Below are 24,327 nucleotides of genomic sequence, written 5' to 3'. Positions count from 1 at the left end.
TTTTGGTGAAAAGATGTGATTGTAGAACATATGCATATATACACTGTATAGAAATAATGTTTAAAATGTTGTAAAATGGCAAAAAGATTAAAATGTTTAAAGACTCCTTTCATAGTTTTTTGTTTTGTTTTATTTTTCCTCGTTTAGACCTAGACCACATCAGAATTAAAAAGAAAGGTGGGAGCTGGGAGTTCTGCTGACTTATGTTCTTTTAAATATATATTTGTTCTTTCTGATAATTTAAGAACCATGCACACAAGAGATTTTCAGCAGCAGCTCAAAAATGACAAGGGATAGCTAGTTATTCCAGATTTTGAGATACAGGCCAGTTAATTGAAAAACTGTAAAACCGCTCTATGAATATGTAGAAAATTCCTTTCAGATAAATAAACGGATCCAAAATAGAAAGACAGAAGCAACAAAATTGCTCCCTCCAAATGTACAATATCCCATATTACCCAGGAATAGTGGGAAATGAAAGGAAGTAGCCTCATCACTTGCTGTACAGTGAATTGTGGACAAAGGACATTGTTATGCAGGGGGAAAGAAGACAAAGGTCAAGGCTGGGACTGGGGTACTGTGAACTGTCATGGGTGGGCCTATGAAGGTGGGATATGTGGATTGGAATAAAAGTCAGTATGCTGCAATATCACGTCTGGGCATTAAATCTGATAGAATGAAGTGCATCTCATCACAAACAGCGGGAGGCAGCGGGCCTCTGGTACCGGACAACACCGGGAACTGAAGAGGAGGAAGAGGAGCACCAGCACCAGACCAGCACCTGTGAGTTGGACCACTAGGTGTCCTGCTGAGCTCTGACTGACGGTGACGCAGCGGTGGCTGACGCACGCAGAGGAAGAGACGGCAGACACCGCACCTTCGACCAAGGTAAGCGAACAAAGACCAACTACAGAAATACACAACCGAAAGGTCAAAAGGCATCTAGTTGGACGTTTTCTTTACAAATGACCCTAGTAACTGAACCGACAACGCACTCTGTGTCACACTGCGGAGTTTAGAAATAACCGACTCAAGGTATTTTAGCAGATAAGTAGCTAACGTTGACTAGCTAACTTTCCCTTCGCTATCTGGTTTGGTTAACTTCGGGTTGTCAGGTTTGTGAAAGCAGAATCGAGAGCTTCCGATGAAAACCCTCAAAATAAAATGTACGAGAGTGACGAACGAACGAAAACAGCGTATCCTTAGACGGAATGCTTTTATTTTGAAATGAGCTTCCGGTGTTGTGCTTACTTTGTTTTCTGGCTCTACGCATCCAGGAACTTTAATAGCTAACTAGCAAGCTAACTAATGTTAGCGGGTTAAAGTTTTTATTTTTGAGGCTTTAGGTTAACGGAAACTACACAAACTTCACACTGTAAGTATAACTAAACCAATATTACGTTAAAATACGCCAAGTGTGGAGTTAAAGTGCTCTCCAGACCCAGTCTTTTGCTCTGTGGATAATTGATGGCATGGATGGCTACGTTGCAGCCGAGACGAAGAACTTTTCAGACGACGTGTTGTTGACAGTGACAGGGCGAGACAGCTTCTGACAACAGCTCACTGAAACTCGGACAAAGTCAATCAGTCGTGTTCAGTGAGTGACCGTCAACACTGTGTTTCTCGTTTATTTTCACTTTTGGAGAATGACACGATAATAACAGCGATGGTTGTTTGATTCTTTTGCAAACGTAAGTTAGCGTTAACGAAACATTTCTCCCAAACGCCAGACACATCATCATCAGCTATATGTTCATCATCAGTCATCAAAAGGTTGCTGTTGTCTGTTTTTGACGGTATCTCCTCCTCATCCAATCACATGTCGTGATCCTTTTCAGCTAAAACTGCTGCTTTTCCCAGGCTTCGCGTGAAGCTGCTCTGCGCTGTTTTGTATCAGTCTAACCGCATATTTCACAACCACACACACTGCTAACAAAGAAAAACACACCACAGACATGGTGTCAAGACACAGTTGCAGTAACAAGTCTAAATGTGCCCGATTGGTGTCTATTTACGGACTCACAAAGGAACTTTTTGTAAATGACACAGATGACATCATTTTCGGTGACCTCATCATATGGTGTACAGCTGTGTTATTATTGTACATCCAGTAGCATGTATAAAAGAGATGTCTGAAGCTACCTACTCATGTACTTAGACCAGGTCTGAGTCTAGATCTGGTCATAGGTGATTTATCAACTGGTTTCAGCTCTGTATCTGTTTGCTTCTCCCCTACACACACAGTGTTTTCATACAGATCACCTGTGCTCAGAGTGGACTCTGCTTGCCAGTTTAACATTGAGTTGTAAAAACAGGTCAATACACACACTTTTTTTGGCACTGTACCCGCTGGCAAATGTTCACATAGCTGGAAGGCTGTGGAGACGTTCACTTTTTCACTCTGCCTTTGTGTAAACACCACTAAATCTTTGGTTCGCTGGTTTTATTCAGTCTTTTTTTTCAAAGATACACCTGAAAACAAAGAAGAATGTAGTAAGCTTCGCTCATTGTGCCGCCTGGAACAATGCTTTTATTATTTTTCTCAAGCAAACAATAAATCAATAAATCAATTTGTGTTGCCAGCGGTAGTGCCGTCCACCGCAAGAAGTAAATGGAGGAATCCTCAGTTGACATAGGAAGGCAGTAAAACACCCAGTGGTATTAATCTGTCTGCAGATTTTGTTTCTTTTTCGATGAAGGAGAAATGGCATTAACTGGATGTTGGTTTGGAGCAGGATGTGGAGGGACCGCTGACAGAGAAAAACAATCAATGAGGCAGGACCAAGTCGACAGAGCTGGATTTTTTTGTCGCATTCTCTCTTCTTCTTCAGCCGGGCAAAGTTTCCACAGTTACTCCACTTGTTCTACGTACCATCATCACTGCAGTGTGAAATCAAAAGCACCGTCCTCCTTTGGATTTAGTTGTGCAGTGACGTGTGAACTTCATTCAAACTCAGAATGAAACCCTCCTCACTCTCCCACCAAATTGTTGCAAAATGAAAGTGAAACTTAAAGCAGTTGTTAGTCAAACCACGCAGGCTGCAGGTACAAATTCACCTGGGCTGCAGTAGCTTTTCATTTTCTCTCTCTTTTCTTTTCTCACAGCCTCATCCAGGTCACAGAAATACTCAAACATCATCGCTTTGCTTGCACAAATCAGATTTCGTCAGGGTTTCTTCATAACCGCGCTGTCACAGTGTTAATCAACGTGGCTGTGCTCCGGCAGCAGAGCCAGCAGCTTTCCTTCCTCTTTATCTTCTGTTATTTCACAGCTCCAGTTTTAAGTATTCAACTCAACTCTGTATTATCTGTTGTTGGAATAACGACAAGGTTCATTTTATAAATGTACTTTGCACTTTGATTCCTTCAGGCCCTCCGACTGTTTCCTTGTTGTGTTTTTTTTGCTCCGCGGTCTAAATGGACTTGGATGTCCACTGGTGTGGACTGACGGCAACAGTGTACAATGTTCTCACCTCATTGTGTGGACTCTTTGTGTTTTCAGGTAAAGCATGGCGATGACCGGCCAGAGCTCGTGCTCCTCCATGAGTAACCACACTAAGGAGCGGGTCACCATGGCCAAAGTGACCCTGGAGAACTTCTACAGCAACCTCATCGCCCAGCATGAGGAGAGAGAGATGAGGTAACCAAACACACACCCAAGTCTCAGATCCAGTCATAGAAGATTTCACTTCAGCCATTTCCACTGACACGTTGATGACTTTGGTGTTTTAATTATTGGTTAGACACGAAACTCATTCTGAAACCGAAAAACGAGTTCTTCTGCTGCACACATAATCAGATAAACCGTATTTTTCGTGTGAAAGGTGTGGTTTATGTCAAGAGTTCATTCGAGGGAAGACCACTTCCTCTTGTAACATCATGTATATTCAGCACTCTCCTGATTATATTGGAGGTTGGGTTCTTCGTTTATTTTATTTTATCCTTAGTTTTGAGTGAGAGCACATGTTATTAGAAACTTAAACAATGTTCAGTGACAGTGTTATTAGTAACAGTCAAATTGTCTTTTCAGGCAGCAGAAGCTGGAGAAAGTGATGGATCAGGAAGGCTTGGCTGATGAAGAGGTGAGTGACGAATGCACATCTGCTGTGTTTTCCCAGCATGCAATGCAATGGAAAATTCCCTCTAAGGAGCTGAGGTTTTTTCAGTCGTGTCCCAGCATTGTGTGAGGTTTTTGAGCCTGTGGAACAGAGTTTCCTTCATCAAACTCATCTAATACACAATCCAACAACTCCAAAACGCTCTCGTGGACAAGTTGTGACCTGCACATTCACCACGCTATGAGATAATAACAGAATGTTACAAGTCGGAGTTGTTTTCGAGGTAAATTCATACAAAACCACTGATGCATGTTCCCATTATCGGGGGCAGTTTTTCGGCAAGCAGTCTCTGCATTTGCCCCTAGAACAACTGTCTGGTAACGTTGTGTTATTATCTCATAGCGTGGTGAATGTGCAGGTCACAACTTGTCCACAAGAGCGTTTTGGAGTTGTTGGATTGTGTATCTGATGAGTTTGATGGGTTAGGGTTAGGGATTATGGCAATCTTTGCCAAAATATTGAACTATCCCTTTAAGTAATAGTTTTCTTTGAGAGCCTGATGCTCATCCTGGAGTGGAACACTTTGAAGTTTGTTTGGGGTGAAATTCAGCCAGACCGTAGCCTGAGACAGACAACATAGATAATAAGCAGATATTGATTTATTGCATATAGATAATGCACAAAGTTGAAGTTGGCTATTTCCATGAGACACATTGAAACAAACAATAAACATTTAGACTAGCTCATTGTCTGGAGAAAGCATGGGAGATGAGAAAACAAGCTAGGAGAAGCTTCTGTTTATTTGACATGTTTTCTTTTCTTCTTGTGAGAAAATTGGTGATGCACTGTTTTGCATCTTCCTTTATTTGTAAAACCAGAAGATGACGCATGTTCTGCAGTGTGATGGTGATGTAATCCCATGTGAGATGGGCCACACTGGCATGACACAGAAATGAAAATGAGTTAAAGAGGAACTACGCAGGATTTGTAGCTTAACTCTGCTACATTTTTACCTTAATTAAACAGCTTTGGAGTAATTGCGTCGGCTTAATAAATGACTCAACTTGTTACGAGGGAGAAAGGAGGCTCTCTGCTTTCCAAATGCGTGTCACTTACTGCGTCTCTTGGCTGAAAAACAAGATCATTGCCACCGCCCCGGTGTCCCAGCTCTCGCCTCTGTGCACCGCCACACAAACATGCCCCATAACCCGTAATCTCTTGTTTATGACAGATAAGACTACACAAATATACACGTCTTAACATTGTAAATGATATATAATGTTATCTATCGCTCTATTGATTGATTTCTTGCCAGCTTCGTTGTAAACAAATGCACATGGCCGGGAGGAGGTTTAGCAAAACAGCGGAAAAGCGACCAAACTTACACAGTTCCTCTTTATCTATGGTCAGGGGCAGCTCTACATGGGAGTTCAACAGTCTCCTGAATATTTCTGTACAGTGAAAACATGAGAAAAAAAAAGTTAATTATCCCAGTTCAATATGTTTTCAGGATGAACTGTGAGCTGTAAAACAGACTGTAAAGGAGTGGATCTAATGTTTTGAAAATGTACAGTTAAGGATGATGTTGAGGTGTAAGTGTTGTGCAGATTGTGTGTGTGTTTTAATGTGGGGTTTGTTCTCTGCAGAAACGTATTCGGCGTTCTCAGCACGCGAGGAAAGAGACAGAGTTTCTGCGTCTGAAAAGGACCAGACTGGGTCTGGAGGACTTTGAGTCCCTGAAGGTGATTGGCCGAGGAGCTTTTGGAGAGGTAAAGACGTTTTACCTTATAAACCTCAATCATTGGTCCTGTGCGCAGGTGTGTTGTAAAGTTTCTCTCACCATATTAAAGCAGAGGAGCTCTTTCTCACTCGAGTCTATTTGAACCTGAAAATCCAGCATGACTGTATTTCAGCGCTACTTCAGACTGAGCCTGTGCCAGGTTGCATGATTTGATCCATGTTGTGTTTGCCTCCAGGTCCGTCTGGTGCAGAAGAAAGACACTGGTCACGTCTACGCCATGAAGATCCTCCGTAAAGCCGACATGCTGGAGAAAGAGCAGGTGAAGCAGCAGAACATGCAGACACACAAATGTCTTTCTTTATATTGATCCTCATCAGCTTCCACACAATGCTGCTAGTCTCTCTGCTGTCCACACGCACACAAACAACAAATAAAACAGTTATTAAAATCAAATAATAGTGACTCTGTCAGAAATGCACAATAATAAGAAAATGTAGACAATAGAAAGTACCAAAATCAAAGTAGCATTTAAATATATGTATTCATTATTTGAATATTATAGATCAAAGAGAGATTCACATTTCTTTAGCGTGAAAAAAAATCTGCTTTTGCTGCTGCTGATGATGATGAGTATATCCAAACAGAACAAGTGCCATTAAAGACAGATCTCAACAGTTTGTACGACCAGTGCTCATACATGCATGACACACATGACAGAAAGCTGTACATACTAGTTGTTCTACAGAAAGGTGTGCTGCTGTGTTCAATTTTGCGTAACTGACAGGATTGGATTTCAATTTAGCCTCTCCTCTACGTTTAGTCATGAGAGATATTAATGCATCCACCTGCAGTCATGCTGGTGAACACCTTTGACCGTGTTGGTGTGTTGTTGTGTGTCTCCGTCTGTCAGGTGGGTCACATCCGAGCTGAGCGGGACATCCTGGTGGAGGCAGACAGCCTGTGGGTGGTCAAAATGTTCTACAGCTTCCAGGATAAGATGAACCTCTACCTCATCATGGAGTTCCTGCCTGGAGGTGCATACGACCCTCTCACCCCACAGCGCAGTATCTGGCGAGACAAGGAGACCCCCCCCCCTCGGCTGCACTTCCCCAGAAAGCTCCATTAACTCTCTGTGGTTTCTGTTGTGCTGCAGGAGACATGATGACCTTGCTGATGAAGAAAGACACCCTGACAGAGGAGGCCACTCAGTTCTACATCGCGGAGACGGTGCTGGCCATCGACTCCATCCATCAGCTGGGCTTCATCCACCGGGACATCAAACCAGACAACCTGCTGCTGGACTCCAGGGTGAGCTGTGTTCAAAAATGTTCAGCTTCTTAACCGTAGCTATAGTTAAAAAAAAAACAAATTGCCCTTCCTGGCAGGTATGAGTCAACTAGAGAACATACCATCAAAATGTAAAGTTCCAAAGACTTTACAGAAAAAAGAGAAAAAGTAAGGGTATCTTTACCTGGTAAGAGAGTAATTCATGGTTACAAAACAGAACAGAAAAACAAAGAAAGAAAGAAAAAAAACAAATTGTAGGGGGGCAGTCCATCAACATAGTTCCAACTTAGATATAGTATATGTGTAAGCATAGGTTTAACATAGTAACAACTCTTCTAGATGGAGAAATTATTTAAGACGTCTGGTCTAGCATTGCCAAAAATGGCTTCCAGATCCTCTGGAAGGATGTTTGAGAGTTATTTTTGCTATAGTGAATCTGCTCCATTCTAGCAACAGAAAGCATCTCATTGAGCCATCTTTTGAAACATGGTGTGGCCGGGGATTTCCAATTTAACAGTATTATTTTTCTGGCTGCCACCGTGCCTATCCTAAGGGCTCTGGTAGATGGGAAGGGTCTTTGTCCATTCAGAACATCGAAAAAGTGCCATGGTGCAAACAGGAGGAATACAGCTACCATACTGCTAGGAAAACCAGTTAAATATGTTAAACGCTTCAGTTCTGATGTGCAGCGTGGGCCTGGACTGTGCCGCAGACTTCAGAAGTTAGAAGAGCGTGTCTTGTGTTTCCAGGGGCACGTGAAGCTGTCGGACTTTGGTCTGTGCACCGGGCTGAAGAGGGCTCACCGCACCGAGTTCTACAAAAACCTGAACCACAGCCTGCCCAGTGACCTCAGTAAGCAAAGTCAGGCAACCCTTTCTATTTATTTCCATTGCAGTTTGCATGCAACGTATTTATTCATGGTTTATGACTCATTTTACTAAAGCACCAATCTGCCATCTTTATATTCGCTGATAATAGATTACTGTAAAACCAGCAGCGTTTTCCATATTGCTTGAAATTCAGTCTGCTTGTTACATTATGGTCTGTTAACCCTGAGCCGTCCTGTCTCCACAGCTTTCCAGAACATGAACTCCAAGAGGAAAGCAGAGACCTGGAAGAGGAACAGGAGACAGCTGGTAGGTCTACACGTCAACCACGTGCAGTCACACTTTGACTTCATGTGATCAGAGCTGGATTTTTTGTCCTGCTTTTATTAATATCATGTATAGAACATATGAATACAGATGGTACAATAAACAATAGGTTTCTTGATCACAGGATTCTCCCATACAGAAATTATGCAATAAATCAGATAATTATTAGAAATTTAATACATATTATATGGGCAGAAATACCAAAATCTTACCTTAACCTCACTGCAGAGTAATAAGCAAGTGCAAATTGTTTATATAATATGAGTACACTCTAAAAACTCAAACATGGTTTCAAGATTTAAATATCTCTGTTATGTTTAAAGGGATAGTTCAACATGTTGGCAAATTGGCCCATTTCCATAATCCCTATAGTTGTCGGTGCAAGCTATTTTTAGAACGGCGGAGCAGAGCCGCGAGCTGCATAGAGCTACGCTACGGAGGCTAATGGGATTTCTTGGTTTCCCTCATCAAACTCATCAAATACACAATCCAACAACTCCAAAAAGCTCTAGTGGACAAGTTGTGATCTGCACATTCACCACACTATGAGATAATAACGGAACGTTACGAGACAGAGTTGTTTTCAAGGTAAATTCATGCAAAACCGCTGATTCGCGTGCCCGTCGGGGGCAATTTTTCAGCAAGCAGTCTCTGCATTTGCCTCAAAAACAACTCTGTCTCATAACGTTCCATTATTATCTCATAGCGTGGTGAATGTGCAGGTCACGCTCCACAAGAGCGTTTTGGAGTTGTTGGATTGTGTATTTGATGAGAAACCAAGAAATCCCATTAGCCTCCGTAGCGTAGCTCTGAGCAGCTGGCGGCTCTGCTCCGCCGTTCTAAAAATAGCTTGCACCGACAATTAAAGGTAGCGAACCTACTGCTAAAACTATAGGCATTATGTCAATGGGCCAATTTGCCAAAATGTTGAACTATCCCTTTAAGTTTCACTAACTTCATGTTGCTCCCTCCCTGTCAGGCCTTCTCCACAGTGGGCACCCCAGACTACATCGCCCCAGAGGTCTTCATGCAGAACGGATACAACAAACTATGCGACTGGTGGAGCCTGGGCGTCATCATGTATGAGATGCTGATAGGTAATGACTCATGAGACATGACAGGACTTCAGACCAGACCAGTCTGGACCGGGCCGATTTGGTTTTAACGCTGGTTGGTCTTTGCTTGGCGCAGGTTACCCTCCCTTCTGCTCGGAGACGCCCCAGGAGACATACAGGAAGGTGATGAACTGGCGAGAGACGCTCATCTTTCCTCCGGAAGTCCCCATCTCAGAGAAGGCCAAAGACCTCATCCTCAGGCACGAACATGTCGCGCTCACACGGAGCTCACACAGCAGCCGCTGAGTCACCGTGTGTCCTTACTCACAGTGCGCGTGTTGTTTTTTCTGTTTTTATGGTTCTTCAGGTTCTGCTGTGAGGAGGAGCACAGGATCGGGGCTGTAGGAGTGGAGGAGATCAAGTCCAACCCTTTCTTTGAGGGGGTGGACTACGACCATATCAGGTACAGAGGGTAGCGTACGTTCTCCTGTTTACATTACATGTAGGCCTACTGTATTAACAGGACTACACGTTCACATAGCCTAGTTTTCTCTTACGTTTACGTTCTTTGTTACAACTCACCATAATATAGTAGGCTATCACAATAATAATATCAGTCATCTGAGGGTGATGCTCCGTCTGTCATCTCGGTTCCTGTCTACTCTGTCATCTCGTTTTGCTGCTGAAGCTGCAAAAAACTCCGTTTCACAAACGTAATATGTTTGTAATGGAAGCAGGTTTTCCGTGCTTTTGTGGCGATCTCAGGATATTCTGCTTAAATCCAGAACGCAGGGAGATAAGTTTTCTGTGAAGTGATGAAGCGGCAGAGAGCCGGTCCCGCACACACATTGCGGAGCTTGGAGCATGTGAATCACCTGTTGCAATGAACCCGTATTTAAACAGGACTTGTGCTTTTTCTTTTAGAACAGCTTTCTTCTTGTTGGAAAGCGTCGGGTCTTCTGTCGTCTCATTATTGAGTTTTTCCCGGCCCGGCGACGTGTGTTTTTCACTCTTTTACGTTTGTGCCTGCCTGTCAATTGCCTGTCAATTGCGCAGCACCGGGAAGATGCACAAACGGAAGTGGCAACATTTTCAAAATAAAACGACCGGAAGTGTGAAATAGACGAAACAAACAGTTTCTTTTTTTTTTTCATTTTCATTTCATCTTTCTGCGGCCCGGTACCAAATGATCCACGGACCGGTACCGGTCCGCGGCCCGGTGGTTGGGGACCACTGTCCTACAGTGTTCCCAGGTCAAACAAAGTCAGTCAACAGAACATGATGAACAGATACGACAGTGATATTTCTACTTTATGTCAGATGGTGAGACAGAGTAAATATACACACAAGGTGTGTGTGAGAGAGTGTGCGTCAGTGTGTGCAATTCAGGTATAATGTATAATATCAATGGTGCTGATAGCAGTAACAAAGAGAGAAATGAATGAATAATAATAGTAATTGACCTTCAAAGACTGAAGTAAGTGATCTCACTGATACTTGAAGGTTGCTGAAGCTTCTGCTGCACCTCCTCTGGTGCGTACAGGTGCTGGTTGTCACTACTTTGTTGTAAAGTTGGGTATTTGATGTAGTCTGTGATATGCGCGTGGCTAAAATCCTGGTTCAGTTCATGAGCTCCTTCGACCCACACGTCCGTCTCTATGGAGACCACCTCTGCTGTCAGGCTGACATGACTGGCCGTGTTGTGTAACGTCACTATTGTGTTGTCCAGGGAGAGACCTGCTGCCATCCCCATCGAGATCAAAAGCATCGACGACACCTCCAACTTCGACGAGTTCCCCGACTCGGATATCCTCACGCCAGCAGGTACCCCACTCCCACCTTCCATCAACACCTCCCATGTTTTGTGCCTCCGCTGTTGTTTATTGTTAATTGGATGGATCCCCATTAGCTGCCGCCTTGGCGACCACTAATCTTTCTGGGGTCCATAAAGTACATAAAATATATAACATAAATGATAACATCCAGGACATAAAATAAATACATAGTCATACATTCCTAGCATAACTACACGTATAACAACAATAATACACATACATGTACACACACATCAATTATATATACATCACAATATATTAATAACACTATAATGATACTATCAGTAATACATTCCCAGTCATATGGTCTGCTGCATTAGATGAGCCTTAAGTAATTTTTTAAAAGTTAATTTGTTTTGTGAGCGAGACATGTGAGGAGGTAAAGAGTTCCAGGACATTACTGAACGGTAGATAACTGAGTGTTTGAGTAGATTTGTTCTCAGAGTTGGAGGTACCAGATATTCAGAGCTGTAATGGTTATGTCTGTCTCTGGTATTTAGTAGTTGGTTGAAAAAATATGTAGGTGTCAGATTATGATGTTCAGGATGTTGTAGCTGAGTTTAACTTGAACTGTGAACCAGTTGTGAAATGCTTAAAACCCCATCTTCCTCCTCTCCTCCTCCTCCTCCAGCCACCCAGGTGTCCAACCACACCGAGGCCGACCTGAAGAACAAGGACTGGGTCTTCATCAACTACACCTACAAACGCTTCGAAGGCCTGACGGCCCGGGGAGCGATACCGTCCTACATGAAGTCCGGGAAGAGATGAGCGCCTTCAGACTGGCTTCTATGCAACAGCACCATGAAACCTGAACGAGTCGTCCAAACCCCCTGCTGTCTGAAGAACTTGGGCCCTGAACGGAGAACGCCGCCTGTTCTCTGCTGCCTGACCGATGAGGATTCTCATCACGCAGGACTTTGCAAATAATAAAAGGGGCTTCATTTATTTTCACCCGTTGCTTTCCACCATAGGAACCGCTGCCTTCACTTCTGCAGGTCTTCACTTTTCTCTGACACTTCCGAGGGTACCTTTCTACTTCAGGACCGAACTGGGATTAAAGTGGTCGTGGTTCTCCACGGTGGGACGTCTTCACTCCTGACACCAGCATCATCTACATTCCCTCTCTACAAACCAGCACCAGTCTGTGGACCTAACATCCACTCCTCTCACCGTTTTAATGTTGACTTCTCAACTCAAACTTTGCATTAAGTCGTCACTTGAAGTGAATCAGGTGCTCTTCAGGGATTCTGTCCAAATGTTTTCCTGTCGTTTTCCTAAGCGAGCTCACTCTGAGGCTTCTCCACAGTGCTGCTGGCCTCTTCAGATGACCCAACCAAAGACTGTGAGCTGAATGTTTCTGCTTGATCTCTCCGTCACGTCTCATCTTGTATCGTACAGTTGTCCTTTTTATAGACTGAAATTAGCAGCTCTGCTCGTCGAAAAGCGTGAATATATGAGAATGATGCTTTTTTTCTTTTTTTTTTTGTGGAACACACACAAGAGTCTTGTTACATTTTCTCAATGACCCACTTGACGTTCAGCACCTTAATGTGATGTTTGGGCCAGCCTCCAGCTGTTTGTGTTAGGATTGGGTGTTTTTATTAGACTGGAAAGACGTGGAGTCGTGGGTGTAACAGAGAGACCGAGGTCACCGTTTCTCACATTTAAAGGGATGGTTCAACATTTTGTCAAATTGGCCCATTGCCATAATCCCTATAGTTTAAGGAGTAGGTTAGTTACCTTTAATTGTCGGTGCAAGCTATTTTTAGAACGGCGGAGCAGAGCCGCAAGCTGCTCAGAGCTACGCTAAGGAGGCTAATGGGATTCCTTGGGTTCTCTCATCAAATACACAATCCAACAACTCCAAAACGCTCTGGTGGACAAGTTGTGACCTGCACATTCACCACGATATGAGATAACGGAACGAGACAGAGTTGTTTTTGAGGCAAATGCAGAGACCGCTTGCCAAAAAACTGTCCCTGACAGGAACACGCATCAGCGGTTTTGCATGAATTTACCTTGAAAACAACTCTCGTTTTGGACTTGTTGGATTGTGTATTTGATGAGTTTGATGAGGGAAACAAAGAAATTCCATGAGCCTCCGTAGCGTAGCTCTGAGCAGCTCGCGGTTCTGCTCCACCGTTCTAAAAATAGCTTGCACCAACAAATAAAGGTAACAATCTACTGCTATGATTATAGGGATCATGGCAATGGGCCAATTTGCCAAAATGTTGAACTATCCCTTTAACATTAACGTCTTCACATTCAGACTTAAACTGATGCTGTCTCAGCAGCTGCTGACATCAGGCTGACCAGCAGTGTCTAGACTTAGTGAACAGCCTCTCTCTGCTCTGTTTGGCTCATCAGCTTGTTCCAGCTGAAGAACTGAGAACCTGGTGTAGATAATCGTTCCTCTTGAAAACATATTATATCTGTTGTTGGGTTACCAAGGAGAGCGGGGGGGAGATGTGTCGCAGCGCAGTTGTTTAAATGTCAGTTTGAGTCTGAATGTGATGTGACAGATTTTCGTTTAACAACATAAACGGCCACACATGATGAACGGGGACATAAAACTTTGTTTCAATTCTGATGGTTATTTTTGTTTGTTTAAATCATCACAACACATTGGATTTGTTTGGGTGATAAACTCAAGAGACCATTGATTTGTGTGTGTGTGTGTGCGTGCGCGTGTGTTACGTTGAACAGTGTGGTGGTTCATTCCTGAGGTCAAGATGTTTTGAGGTTAATTTCAGCTTTTAGCATTGCTTCGTTGTCCCTCTGTGTGTGTGTGTGTGTGTGTTTATTTTATTTTCTCCTCAGACACTCGCTCTGTATCATGAAGTCTAACTCCACGACGCAGCAGTGTGATCCAGTGTGGAAGCACAGGGCTAAAAGATTTCCAGTGAACACAATATCCAAAATGCTGTCATTTTAAAATGAATGTAAATTAAGTTTTACCGAGTCACAGAGATTTGTTTTTCTTTCCTTTTTTGCCACAATAATTCCAAAATGCTGTTTGTGTGAATGTAGCCTGAACCTTTTTATTTCTTATCTTTGCGTGTGACGTAAAAACTATGGAAGCCCATTTGTGACAGTAAAGGAACAGATGTTGAAATTCTGATTCATTATATACAGTATTGGCATGTTAAGTTAAATAATTTAGATTTGGTTCAAATTTAGGCTTTTACAGTATTGTAATTTGCCCTTTTGGTCTAAATTAAAGTTGAGAATGAAACATAAGATTACATTTGACAAACATTTAGACTTGCAGCATAATTTGGACAGAATTTGAGTTATTGGTTTATCAATATTTTCGTACAGTAATTATTTAAACTGAAACCATACTTTAGATCACATTAGTTTATGTACGACATACACAATTTTGACTTGAATGTGGAATTTCAAAAATATTTTATGATTGTAACTTTGAAAACCAGCTTTGTTTTTTTAAAATCCCTCTTTTAACTTCTTCATTTCATCTGTTTCTGGGAGGAATGGGCCTCCACATGTCACAGTTCAGTCTGAAGGTTTTGTCTCTGTCATATAAACTCAGTGTATTCAGGTAGTGTGTAGATGAAGCTCAGCACATTGTAACATGTTGTAGTTAAAGCACACAGTGGAGCTTTTTTCTATGGAGGGGTCAATTTTTTTTTTCTTTTCTTTTTTTTTTAAAACAAACTTGTCTGCTGTCGCTCCTGCGCCGCATGTTTCTGCCGACCAGCAGACGAGTCAGTGTAAAGCAATAGAGCACGTGGAATGGATTTATTGATGATTGATTGGTTTGTGTGTGTGGGTGAGGTCGTGATCATGCTCAGTAACAACAATGCAATGTTGAACTGCTTGAAGATCTGTATGGTTGTTTTCTATAGATAATGCTCAAATGTGAGTGAGTGAATGTGTGTTTGTGTCATCGCACACCACATGTGACCTAAGAGTCAGCGGTGAAGGGGTTTCTGGGAAGGTGTGTGTGCATTATTTAAACCACTGTTCTCTTTGTAGCGTGTGGCTGTTGTATTGTTTTTTTTTTGCTATTTGACAATGAATTACTCTGCACTTACTGTGTTGTGTCTTTTTGAATGGTCTGCCCCCTGGAGGAGGAGGCTGGACCTGCAGCACTCAGTCACAGTGAGTCAGGACTGGTTTACTTCACCACCTCCAGACCTATTAACCACATTTACCTCCAAGCACAAAAGAAAAGGACAGTGACGGGTATGATAACAAATACAACATATTTAATGAGGAAGAAGTGTAATGACAATGATTTACCAACTGAATCACAGCCTCTGAAACCCACATTTTAAATATGTTCCAATGCTACACAACTGGAAGTAATTTTATGCTACCGCAAAAAAAGCTAATGTCAATGTTGGTAAAAAAGAAAGAACAGAGAGAAGAAGGAAAGATTCAACTCTTAACAACTGAGGAAGAATGAGTGGGCAGAGCAAACACAACACAAACCACAAGCCTGGAGTCAGAACATGAACATGCATGTGATTGGCTGTTGGGGCGAACACAAAGACGTCCAATGGAGCACCTGCAGGTTTTACACCAGACATGTAAATAACACACACTGTTCAATGGTCATGGAAGAAAAAATAGTTTATAACATTAAAAATGTTAGAAAAACAAAAACTTTACATTTTAGGGTGTGAAATCTAAGAAATAAACTACATCTGTATGTATATATACACATATATATACGCACATACATTCATATAAATATATATATGGATGTGTACATACACAAAGGGTTCTTAACGAGATATATTATCTTAAATCATCGCTAAGCTTAAAAAAATAGCAACACTTTAAAACAGACAACGCTTTGCAGAAACAGTGAAGGCTTCAGTTTTTCCTGTTTGATCCAAACATGCAGCTTCAAAACTCAACAGGCTGCATCTGAATGACACTTCACACCAGTCAACATCTCCATGATCATGCAGCTGAATCACAGACTGAGTTAAACCTCTCGATACTGTAGAGAAAATGAATGAAGGTCTGGTGAGTGAATGGTCTGGTCTTTGAAGGGTTAAAATTATGCTCGTCAACACTGAATCAATCAACATCACTGATGACATCATCACTGACCAGGTGAGCTTCAGAGACAGGAAGAGCTCCGACACCGCCCATCACATCACGACTATCATCATGGTAGCTGCATGAGGTCGATAAGGTCAACAGGAATTATCATGTATGTGGTGCGTTTGACAGCATCAGTTACTGCAGTACCCAGGGGTCTCAGCAGCTGTTGCTATGGAAACAAAGTAATGAAATCAGAGCTGTCGAGAACAAAACACTGTAACAACCTTCCTCCCTCATCCTAAACTGAACCAAAGCTCCTGTAACCAAAAGTTTGTTGGCACCGTGAGCTGAGCCGCCACCGGTCTCCACCGCTCCTGCTACATCAGAGGCTGGCGAGGGAGGGAGGGGTGGGAAAAGGTATCCAAGCAGGAGGAAGACTAACATCCCAGAAAGTGAAGATGATGATGGCGATGATGACAATGTCAGTCCTCGATGGAGGGTAGGGAGGTCACAGGCACCCGGCGGAAGAAGAAGCTGGATCCTCTGAAGAGGTGACCCTGAGAGGAAGAGGAGGAGGAAGAGCATCATACAATTTACTGTGATTAATCATGATTACATAAAAAAGACAGAATTAATATAGAATCAACACAAAGAAGTAGATTTTAATTCCAACACTACTGTTTAATGTTGTTTTAAAGGGATAGTTCAACATTTTTGGCAAATTGGCCCGTTGCCATAGGTTCGCTACCTTTAATTGTCGGTGCAAGCTATTTTTAGAGCGGCGGAGCAGAGCCGTGAGCTGCTCAGAGCTATGAAGTTGGTCACCTGGTCAGTGATGATGTCATCAGTGATGTTGATTGATTCAGTGTTGACGAGCATAATTTTAACCCTTCAAAGACCAGACCATTCACTCACCAGACCTTCATTCATTTTCTCTACAGTATCGAGAGGTTTAACTCAGTCTGTGATTCAGCTGCATGATCATGGAGATGTTGACTGGTGTGAAGTGTCATTCAGATGCAGCCTGTTGAGTTTTGAAGCTGGGATTTCTTGGTTTCCCTCATCAAACTCATCAAATACACAATCCAACAACTCCAAAACACTCTGGTGGACAAGTTGTGACCTGCACATTCACCACGCTATGAGATAATAACGGAACGTTACGAGACAGAGTTGTTTTCGAGGCAAATGCAGAGACTGCTTGCCGAAAAACTGCCCCCGACGGGAACGCGCATCAGTGGTTTTGCATTAATTCACCTCGAAAACAACTCAGTCTCATAACGTTCCATTATTATCTCATAGTGTGGTGAATGTGCAGGTCACAACTTGTCCATTAGAGTGTTTTGGATGGGGGAAACCAAGAAATTCCATTAGTTTGCACTGACAATTAAAAGTAATGAACCTACTCCTAAAACTATAGGGATTGTGGCAATGGGCCAGTTTGCCAAAATGTTGAACTATCCCTTTAACTTTTCAAACTTTAAACTCAGATTCACTGCTGTGAAGAACAGATTTCCACTGAAACCATCAACACCATCAAAATCAGCTTGAAAGGCACATTTCTTATGACCTGACAACAAAACCCAAGTCTTTATGATTAAAGCAGAAGTAAGCGATCCGGTCGTTTTCGCTAATGCTGCGTTCCAGGCAGGCTTTTGAAATCGTAAATTACAGCTTCAAGTCACAACTTACGACTTTGTAGCGTTCCAGGCAACCCACTCGTGTTTTTCCGACCTGTTTTACCTGTGAAAGTCACTATAACGGCCACTCGTAACTTCCGACCCGTGAAGTCGTACCAGATCAAACTGGTACAACTTCACAGTTCCGAAAAACAGGAGTTACGAGTTGCCTTGAACGCACCATAACAGCCCTCGTCCCTACGTCGCCACATTCACGGTGTTCCTTGGCTGCACACACAGCCCTGCATGCCGTTCTCTCTCCACATTGGATAAAAACTGTAGGATACGATAAATGTTTTCTCCTCGGCTCAGAGCAGAGCAGAGGGACTGACAGACCCGTGTTTCAGACCAAACACTCTATGTAAGTGATTGCTGTCGGAAGATATAACTATTTAAGACTTATATTAACACAAATATATCACTTACTTCTGCTTTAAGTGCAATTTTTGACTTTGACTTTGACAGCAAAAGTTTATTATTACCATTATTATAATTGTTATTATTATTATAAGAGTGGCTGACTGTTAATGACCAGTGTCAGGCTCAGGCTCTAAGAGGCAGGTTTACAAAGAGAGATTCCAGACTGTGCTGAACCTCCGTCAGGGAGGCGTACCTTTCTGCTCAGGTGATTCCAGCAGTGCAGCCAGGACTTGAAGACGGGACAGTGAGGAGGAAGACCTGCAGCCAGACTGACAGCACAAACACAACCAATCAGAATGAAGCATCAAGGCTGCAGCCACGATTTCACAAACACATACCCCTGTTCTGAAAGTTTATTTCCTGTAAATGTTGCTCCCCAACAGCAAAGCTTTGAATGTGAGTATGACGTTTCAAAGTGTGGCTCACCCGCAGTTGTTGACGGCCATCAGATCGGCCACCAGCATGAAGGGATACGTCAGGACACTCACTGCGATCTGCAGGGAAAAAACAAAACACACAGCATCAGCGACGCGCAGGAGTGACAACACAGGAGACATGTTTTCAAACAGAGTGTGAGTGTTGGACTTACTCCCATCACAAACTTAGTGTAGCTCCTCACTGCTGAGGCCTGACTGAACTGCAACACAGACACAGAACACTTCTTATACAGACTACCGTATGTGTGTGTTTGTCTCAGCGAGGCAGTGGCTGTTCATTAAAGGGATGGTTCAAAATTTTGGCAAATACACCTATCATTATAGTCATAGCAGCATTACCTTTAATTATCGGTGCATGTTGTTTTGAGATAAGCGGGGCAGAGACGTGAGCTGCTCAGTGAACACAGTGGAGGTGAATGGTACAGGTCCCCTGTCCCTCATCAAACTCATCAAATACACAATCCAACAACTCCAAAACGCTCTTGTGGACAAGTTATGACCTGCACATTCACCACACTATGAGATAATCATGTAACATTACGAGACAGAGTTGTTTTTGAGGCAAATGCAGCTGGAACTACATTTCAGACATGGCTGCTGGGCGGAGTGATTGCAAAAGCACAAGTAGTTCTGAGTATTTGCTTCATGTGTCATAATGTTACATAATTATACATGATTATTTGCGTGGTGAATGTGCAGGTCACAACTTCACAACGAGAGTGTTTTGGAGTTGTTGGATTGTGTTGTGTTGAGTTTGATGAGGGAAACGGGACCTGTACCATTCATCTCCATTGTGTTCACTGAGCAGCTCACGTCTCTGCCCCGCTGATCTTAAAACAACATGCACCGATAATTAAAGGTTAGTGAACCTACTCCTATGACTATAGACAAATTTGCCAAAATGTTGAACTATCCCTTTAATGAACCAGATTACTCAGTCAAATTTGCAGATGTTTTTCACTAATACATTCATAATCAATAAAACTAATACAAACAAAGTCAAACAGGACAAAAACAAACAGGTAGGAAGTATCAAGACAAAACTGACGTCATTGCGTCACACCCTTTAATTAAAGCCTCTGGTGTCTGTGGAGGAGGTGTGGACTGACGACCTGTCTGTAGGCAGATGTTCCCATTTGTTATCATTGAGTGTTTTTAAAATAGTAATTAGATGATTGTGTAAATATAGGACAACAGCCTGTTGCAGTCACACTGCACTTACACTCTCGTCTACGGCGTAGGTGTTAATAAAGTGAGCCAGGAGGTTACAGCACCACAGGAAGAGCACCTCTCCCAGCACGTGAGGGAGGAGACCACTGCAAACACACAAAACACTCGAGCTCAAGATGCTGGAGGTCAAAGGTCGAGGTGAACATGCGAGTATGACTGCGGCTAATGAATGACGTTAACACGTGACTCACACATAGAATCCAGACACTCCCTCCTCCTTAAAAATCCTGACGATGCAGCCGAACATCCCTCTGAAAGGTCAAACAGCTCCATCAACACACACACCAAGTTCTCAGAGACAAAACATTTGATTCCTTTAAATGGCTCAACTATGATGCTGAGCTTTTTTTTAATTCTTACCCGTACTTGACCTCTCTGCCAATAAACTGGGCCATACACCGCACTGACATGACTGCCAAAGGAAAACACAACAGTATACAGCATTTCAGCACATGACTGGAGTCCTGAATGTGTGATATGACACAGACTAAAGGATCCATAAAAAAAGCTTTTTAAAGTAAGCAAGGAGCATTAATATTTAGTCGCAGCCATAATTGTGGAAGAGGACGTACCGTGGAAGGGATGAGTGGCGACTCTGGACAGGCACTGGATGATCATCTCATGTGTGGTCTGCAGATACAATGTGGAGAAAGAGATGAAAAGATATAGAAACAATAAATTAAAATGTTCAGTATCACAATAAAGATTATTTTTTATATAAACGCAGAAGAGAAAATTATGATAAAATCCACAATAAGCTTGGAATTATTATTGTTGTTTAAATGAACACAGTTTGTATTTACCCTGAGCATGGTGATATATAAAACCTGAAATGTTCAAACTAACTGTCAGGAAATGCACAGGTCCCATTTTCATCTCTAGTCTTGAGTCCTGGGGTTTGTGTTGCTCAGCTGACGTCTCACCTCTTTGACCACTCTCCTGAGCGAGGTCTGCAGCTCGTCTTTCTTGGACAGAAGCTCCACCTGCTGAATAAATGACTACAATTACTGTGACAACCTTTCACCCAAAGACATTTTCTTCTGGTAATAATTACACACCTACACACCACATTAAGAGAACCGGTGACCAGAAATAGTTTGACTTTGTAATTAAATGTCCTGACGTTTTGAGCAACTAATTTAAAGAGGAACTATGCAAGTCCAGTCGCTTTTCCGTTGTTTTGCTAACCCTCCTCTGGGCCATGTGCATTTGTTTATAAGGAAGCTGGTGAGAAATCAATCAATAGAGCGGTATGTAACGTTATATATCATATAGGATGTTACAACCTGTATATTTGTGTAGTCTTATCTGTCATAAACAAGACGTTTCGAGTTACGGGGCGCGTGTGTTTCGTGGTGCCGCAGAGACGAGAGCTGGGACACCGGGGCGACGGCACTGATTTCGCAAGGTTGTTTTTCAGCCCAGAAACGCAATAAGTGACACGCACGTGAAAGGCAGAGAGACTCCATTCTCCCTGTAACAAGTTACAAGTCATTTATTAAAGGGACAACGAGGAGTTTTGGAAAAGCGAAGCGTTTTCACACTACATTTATTAGCCTCCGAGACGGACTCATGTTTTCATTCATCAATAATTAAAGTCAGAGGTTCGAAGACGATCACATACCATCGTAGTTCCGACCATAGACGGGGATTCGGCGGCGTTATAACTCGCCGCGAAACCGAAAGTAAGGAAATGCTGGTCGGCTCGACCAGCATTTCCACCACCACTAATAATAACAAAATAACGATAGAGACAAAACGATATATTTATCGAAAATGGGCCCATTAACAAGTGTGGGTAGCGGAGATTCATCCATTAACGTGAGACTTTTTTATAACCGAATAGAAACTCCTCATTGTCCCTTTAAACCATCACAATTACACCAAAACTGTTTAATTAAGGTAAAGATGTAGCATAGTTAAGCTACAAATCCTGCATAGTTCCTCTTAAAGCCTATGATAAATAAATGTTTCCACTGTTAAAGGTCTTTTTAAAGTGAGCCTTCCAAGTGTATTTTTCATTACAAATCAGCTCTAGGTTCTATATTAACACAGTTAAAGAATCAATGTAATATTAACACAGTTAAAGTATCAAAGCCTCAGTCCAGAAAGATATGCACACAGTCTTCAGAAACTGAGCATTAAAACAGCCTATCAGGACTTCCTGTGACTTTGCGATGTCACAACAGAGCAGTCGTGCTCTCCGCCCACCTGGACCCCCGTGGTTTCTCCAAATGTTTTACCTGAAATCTGCTCTATTTTTATTTGCTTGTTCAGACAGCAGTGCCTCAGAGCCCCCTCTCCTCTGATTGGCTGACACTGACCTGTTGTTACTAGAGAGAGGCCTGACAGAGGAGATGTAAAGCTACACTGAGATGGTTTTTGGTTCTTACACTATAAATATATCTTCTTATGCATCAGCACTTCAGACAAAACCCAAAAGCGTAAAATATGGGACATTTAGATAAAGTGGTTTCTTCGAGTTTCACAGTTATGCTGGTAGAGGATTCTACAATTTACAGTCTGTACAGATGATTTTATAAATCTGATCTGTAATGCATGTTTCTATTTTCTGCTTCACTCACCCTGGTTCAAGGCCGAGTCAAGTTCTGAGATGTAACATATAACTTTGACACAGCCCGTGTTCATCAGTGCTAAACTATACTGGCATCAGGGTCCTCACCTGTTTCACTTTGCTCCTGACCATGGTGGAGATGGCACTGGAAATGATACGAGGTGAGAGGCCGCGGAAGAGTCCCCTCTTTCCGTCCACTTTCACAATGTGCTGTGCTGGAAAACAAAACCCCATCATCACCTGTCACCTGCTCTGCACTCAGGACCACTGAGACGACCAGGCACAGAATAACCACAGTTCACTCACCATAAGAGAAGAAACCAGGTAAGTATAAGACTCTTCTTCCAAACATCGTTGTGCCAACAGTCGGGGGGAGAGGTTCATGTCCCACCTGGAAACAACAACAACAACTGGGATTAGAAAAGGCGTTTCTAGTAGACACTGAAGCAGCGTTGGTCTTTCCTCACAATTAGATAATCTGACAGAATTTTGAAAGAATGACATTGAAACTGCAAAATAGTAAAAAGCAATGTCCAAATCACAGGAACTGTGATTTCTTGGAGATAGGAAAAATCTGTAATAACATTACACTGCTATTATAAATGAATTGTGGAAAAACAGATACAACAGCCTGCACACACAGGTCGCACGCAACTGTACTCATCCACCCAAAGTAGTGGTTGCTGAAGCTATAAGAGGCATGCTAAATGAAGACATAATACATTTTTTATAGTCTGAAATGAGTACATCGACTATTCAAGTGTGTGTGTGTGTGTGTGTGTGTGTGTGTGTGTGTGTGTGTGTGTGTGTGTGTGTGTTAGGCTGCACAACTAATCGCAATGCAGTCAAAATCCTAATGTCTGTTGGTAAGGTTAGAGCCAACAAACATCACAACATCAATTTTACATTTTAAAGTTAAAATGATACATAGATAACCATGTAAACGTGCACACACACTGTAATGTGAATCTAATGACTGACAGTGTGCAGCAGCAGCAGCAGCATCGACCTGTCCTCTCCTCACCACGGTCCACCACACAGAGCAGCTCAGGGCCAGAGGTGGACACATCTGTCCTCTCAGTCAGAGCTGACAACATGTCTGCCGTGTCTCTGCGTTACTTGTTATTGTAAATACGGTGCAGACATGAGTGGAAGCTGTTGTGGCTACTGTTAGCCTGCTAGCTCCAGCAGCTCCAGCAGCAGCAGCTCTACCTGTATCAGCAGCTTGACGTAGAGCAGCGGGTGCGTGGCCGCCGTCACGCCGGCCCCCAGCAGCAGCACCGCGGTGTCCACGTCCACGGAGGTCGGTGCAGCGTCCGGCTCCACACCGACCTCCTGGCCGGGCAGGTTCTCTGGCGAGTCCATGGTTAGTTAGTTACCGTGAAGGAGCGAGACGGTTCATCACCACCGGTCTGAAGCTCTGAGTCAGACACGACCCGAGGAAAAACACCCACTTCCGCTTTGGCCTTTCAAAATAAGATTCCTGCTTCGGAGGCGAGGTGAGTAGAAACTGTTCTAGCGAATAAACTCAGTTATGATGATGAGTGATAATGAGTCATACTCGTTTATGTGACCCAACAGGAGCACGGAGATTGTTATTATGATTTCAAAACGTATTCTGGATAAAACCTGGCAGTCTCTTATCTGTCACGTGCCGCTGAACCAAAACATGTGGGCGGGGCTTAGCTCGTGCCATCTTATGACGGACTTTTTTTTTTTGACAGTTTTTAATAATAGGCTACAGAAATTCCCATTTAAAACCATAACAGATCATAATAGAAACAATTTTAAGCAAGAAGAAAAAAAAAGAAAATATAGTTTAGTTTAGTTTGTC

At 42.7% G+C, this 24,327-nt stretch overlaps 2 protein-coding genes across 5 annotated transcripts; one reads left to right on the top strand and one right to left on the bottom strand.

The window, feature by feature from the left end:
• Positions 1 to 821: 821 nt before the first annotated feature.
• On the top strand, positions 822 to 12,163 carry LOC146984097 (serine/threonine-protein kinase 38). 2 transcript variants are annotated; one of them, XM_085780964.1, is made up of 14 exons: positions 822 to 888; positions 3,503 to 3,640; positions 4,031 to 4,082; positions 5,705 to 5,827; positions 6,035 to 6,118; positions 6,710 to 6,833; positions 6,953 to 7,107; positions 7,836 to 7,938; positions 8,161 to 8,222; positions 9,220 to 9,337; positions 9,432 to 9,555; positions 9,663 to 9,758; positions 11,025 to 11,119; positions 11,762 to 12,163. In XM_085780964.1, the coding sequence occupies exons 2-14, from the start codon at positions 3,510 to 3,512 to the stop codon at positions 11,896 to 11,898; spliced, it is 1,404 nt and encodes a 467-aa protein (XP_085637090.1). In that variant the 5' UTR covers positions 822 to 888; positions 3,503 to 3,509; the 3' UTR covers positions 11,899 to 12,163. The 2 variants fall into 2 exon arrangements, with proteins under 2 accessions (XP_085637090.1, XP_085637089.1); XM_085780963.1 differs by having other exon boundaries at positions 7,836 to 7,947; positions 11,762 to 12,162.
• Positions 12,164 to 16,562: 4,399 nt separating this feature from the next.
• LOC146984096 (mitochondrial carrier homolog 1-like) lies at positions 16,563 to 23,973 on the bottom strand. 3 transcript variants are annotated; one of them, XM_085780965.1, is made up of 12 exons: positions 23,706 to 23,973; positions 22,800 to 22,884; positions 22,602 to 22,708; positions 20,842 to 20,916; positions 20,491 to 20,548; positions 20,279 to 20,330; positions 20,110 to 20,169; positions 19,911 to 20,004; positions 18,841 to 18,888; positions 18,678 to 18,745; positions 18,445 to 18,520; positions 16,563 to 16,709 (listed from the first exon to the last, which is right to left on the bottom strand). In XM_085780965.1, exons 1-12 carry the CDS (start codon positions 23,856 to 23,858, stop codon positions 16,635 to 16,637), a joined length of 951 nt encoding a protein of 316 aa, XP_085637091.1. In that variant the 5' UTR covers positions 23,859 to 23,973; the 3' UTR covers positions 16,563 to 16,634. The 3 variants fall into 3 exon arrangements, with proteins under 3 accessions (XP_085637091.1, XP_085637092.1, XP_085637093.1); XM_085780966.1 differs by having other exon boundaries at positions 20,842 to 20,904; XM_085780967.1 differs by having other exon boundaries at positions 20,842 to 20,901.
• Positions 23,974 to 24,327: the final 354 nt, after the last annotated feature.

This window comes from Trachurus japonicus, chromosome 7, assembly GCF_045865225.1.
Source record: "Trachurus japonicus isolate A0001 chromosome 7, Traja_1.0".
Lineage (NCBI taxonomy): Eukaryota > Metazoa > Chordata > Actinopteri > Carangiformes > Carangidae > Trachurus > Trachurus japonicus.
This window is presented reverse-complemented; position numbering and strand designations above follow the sequence as displayed.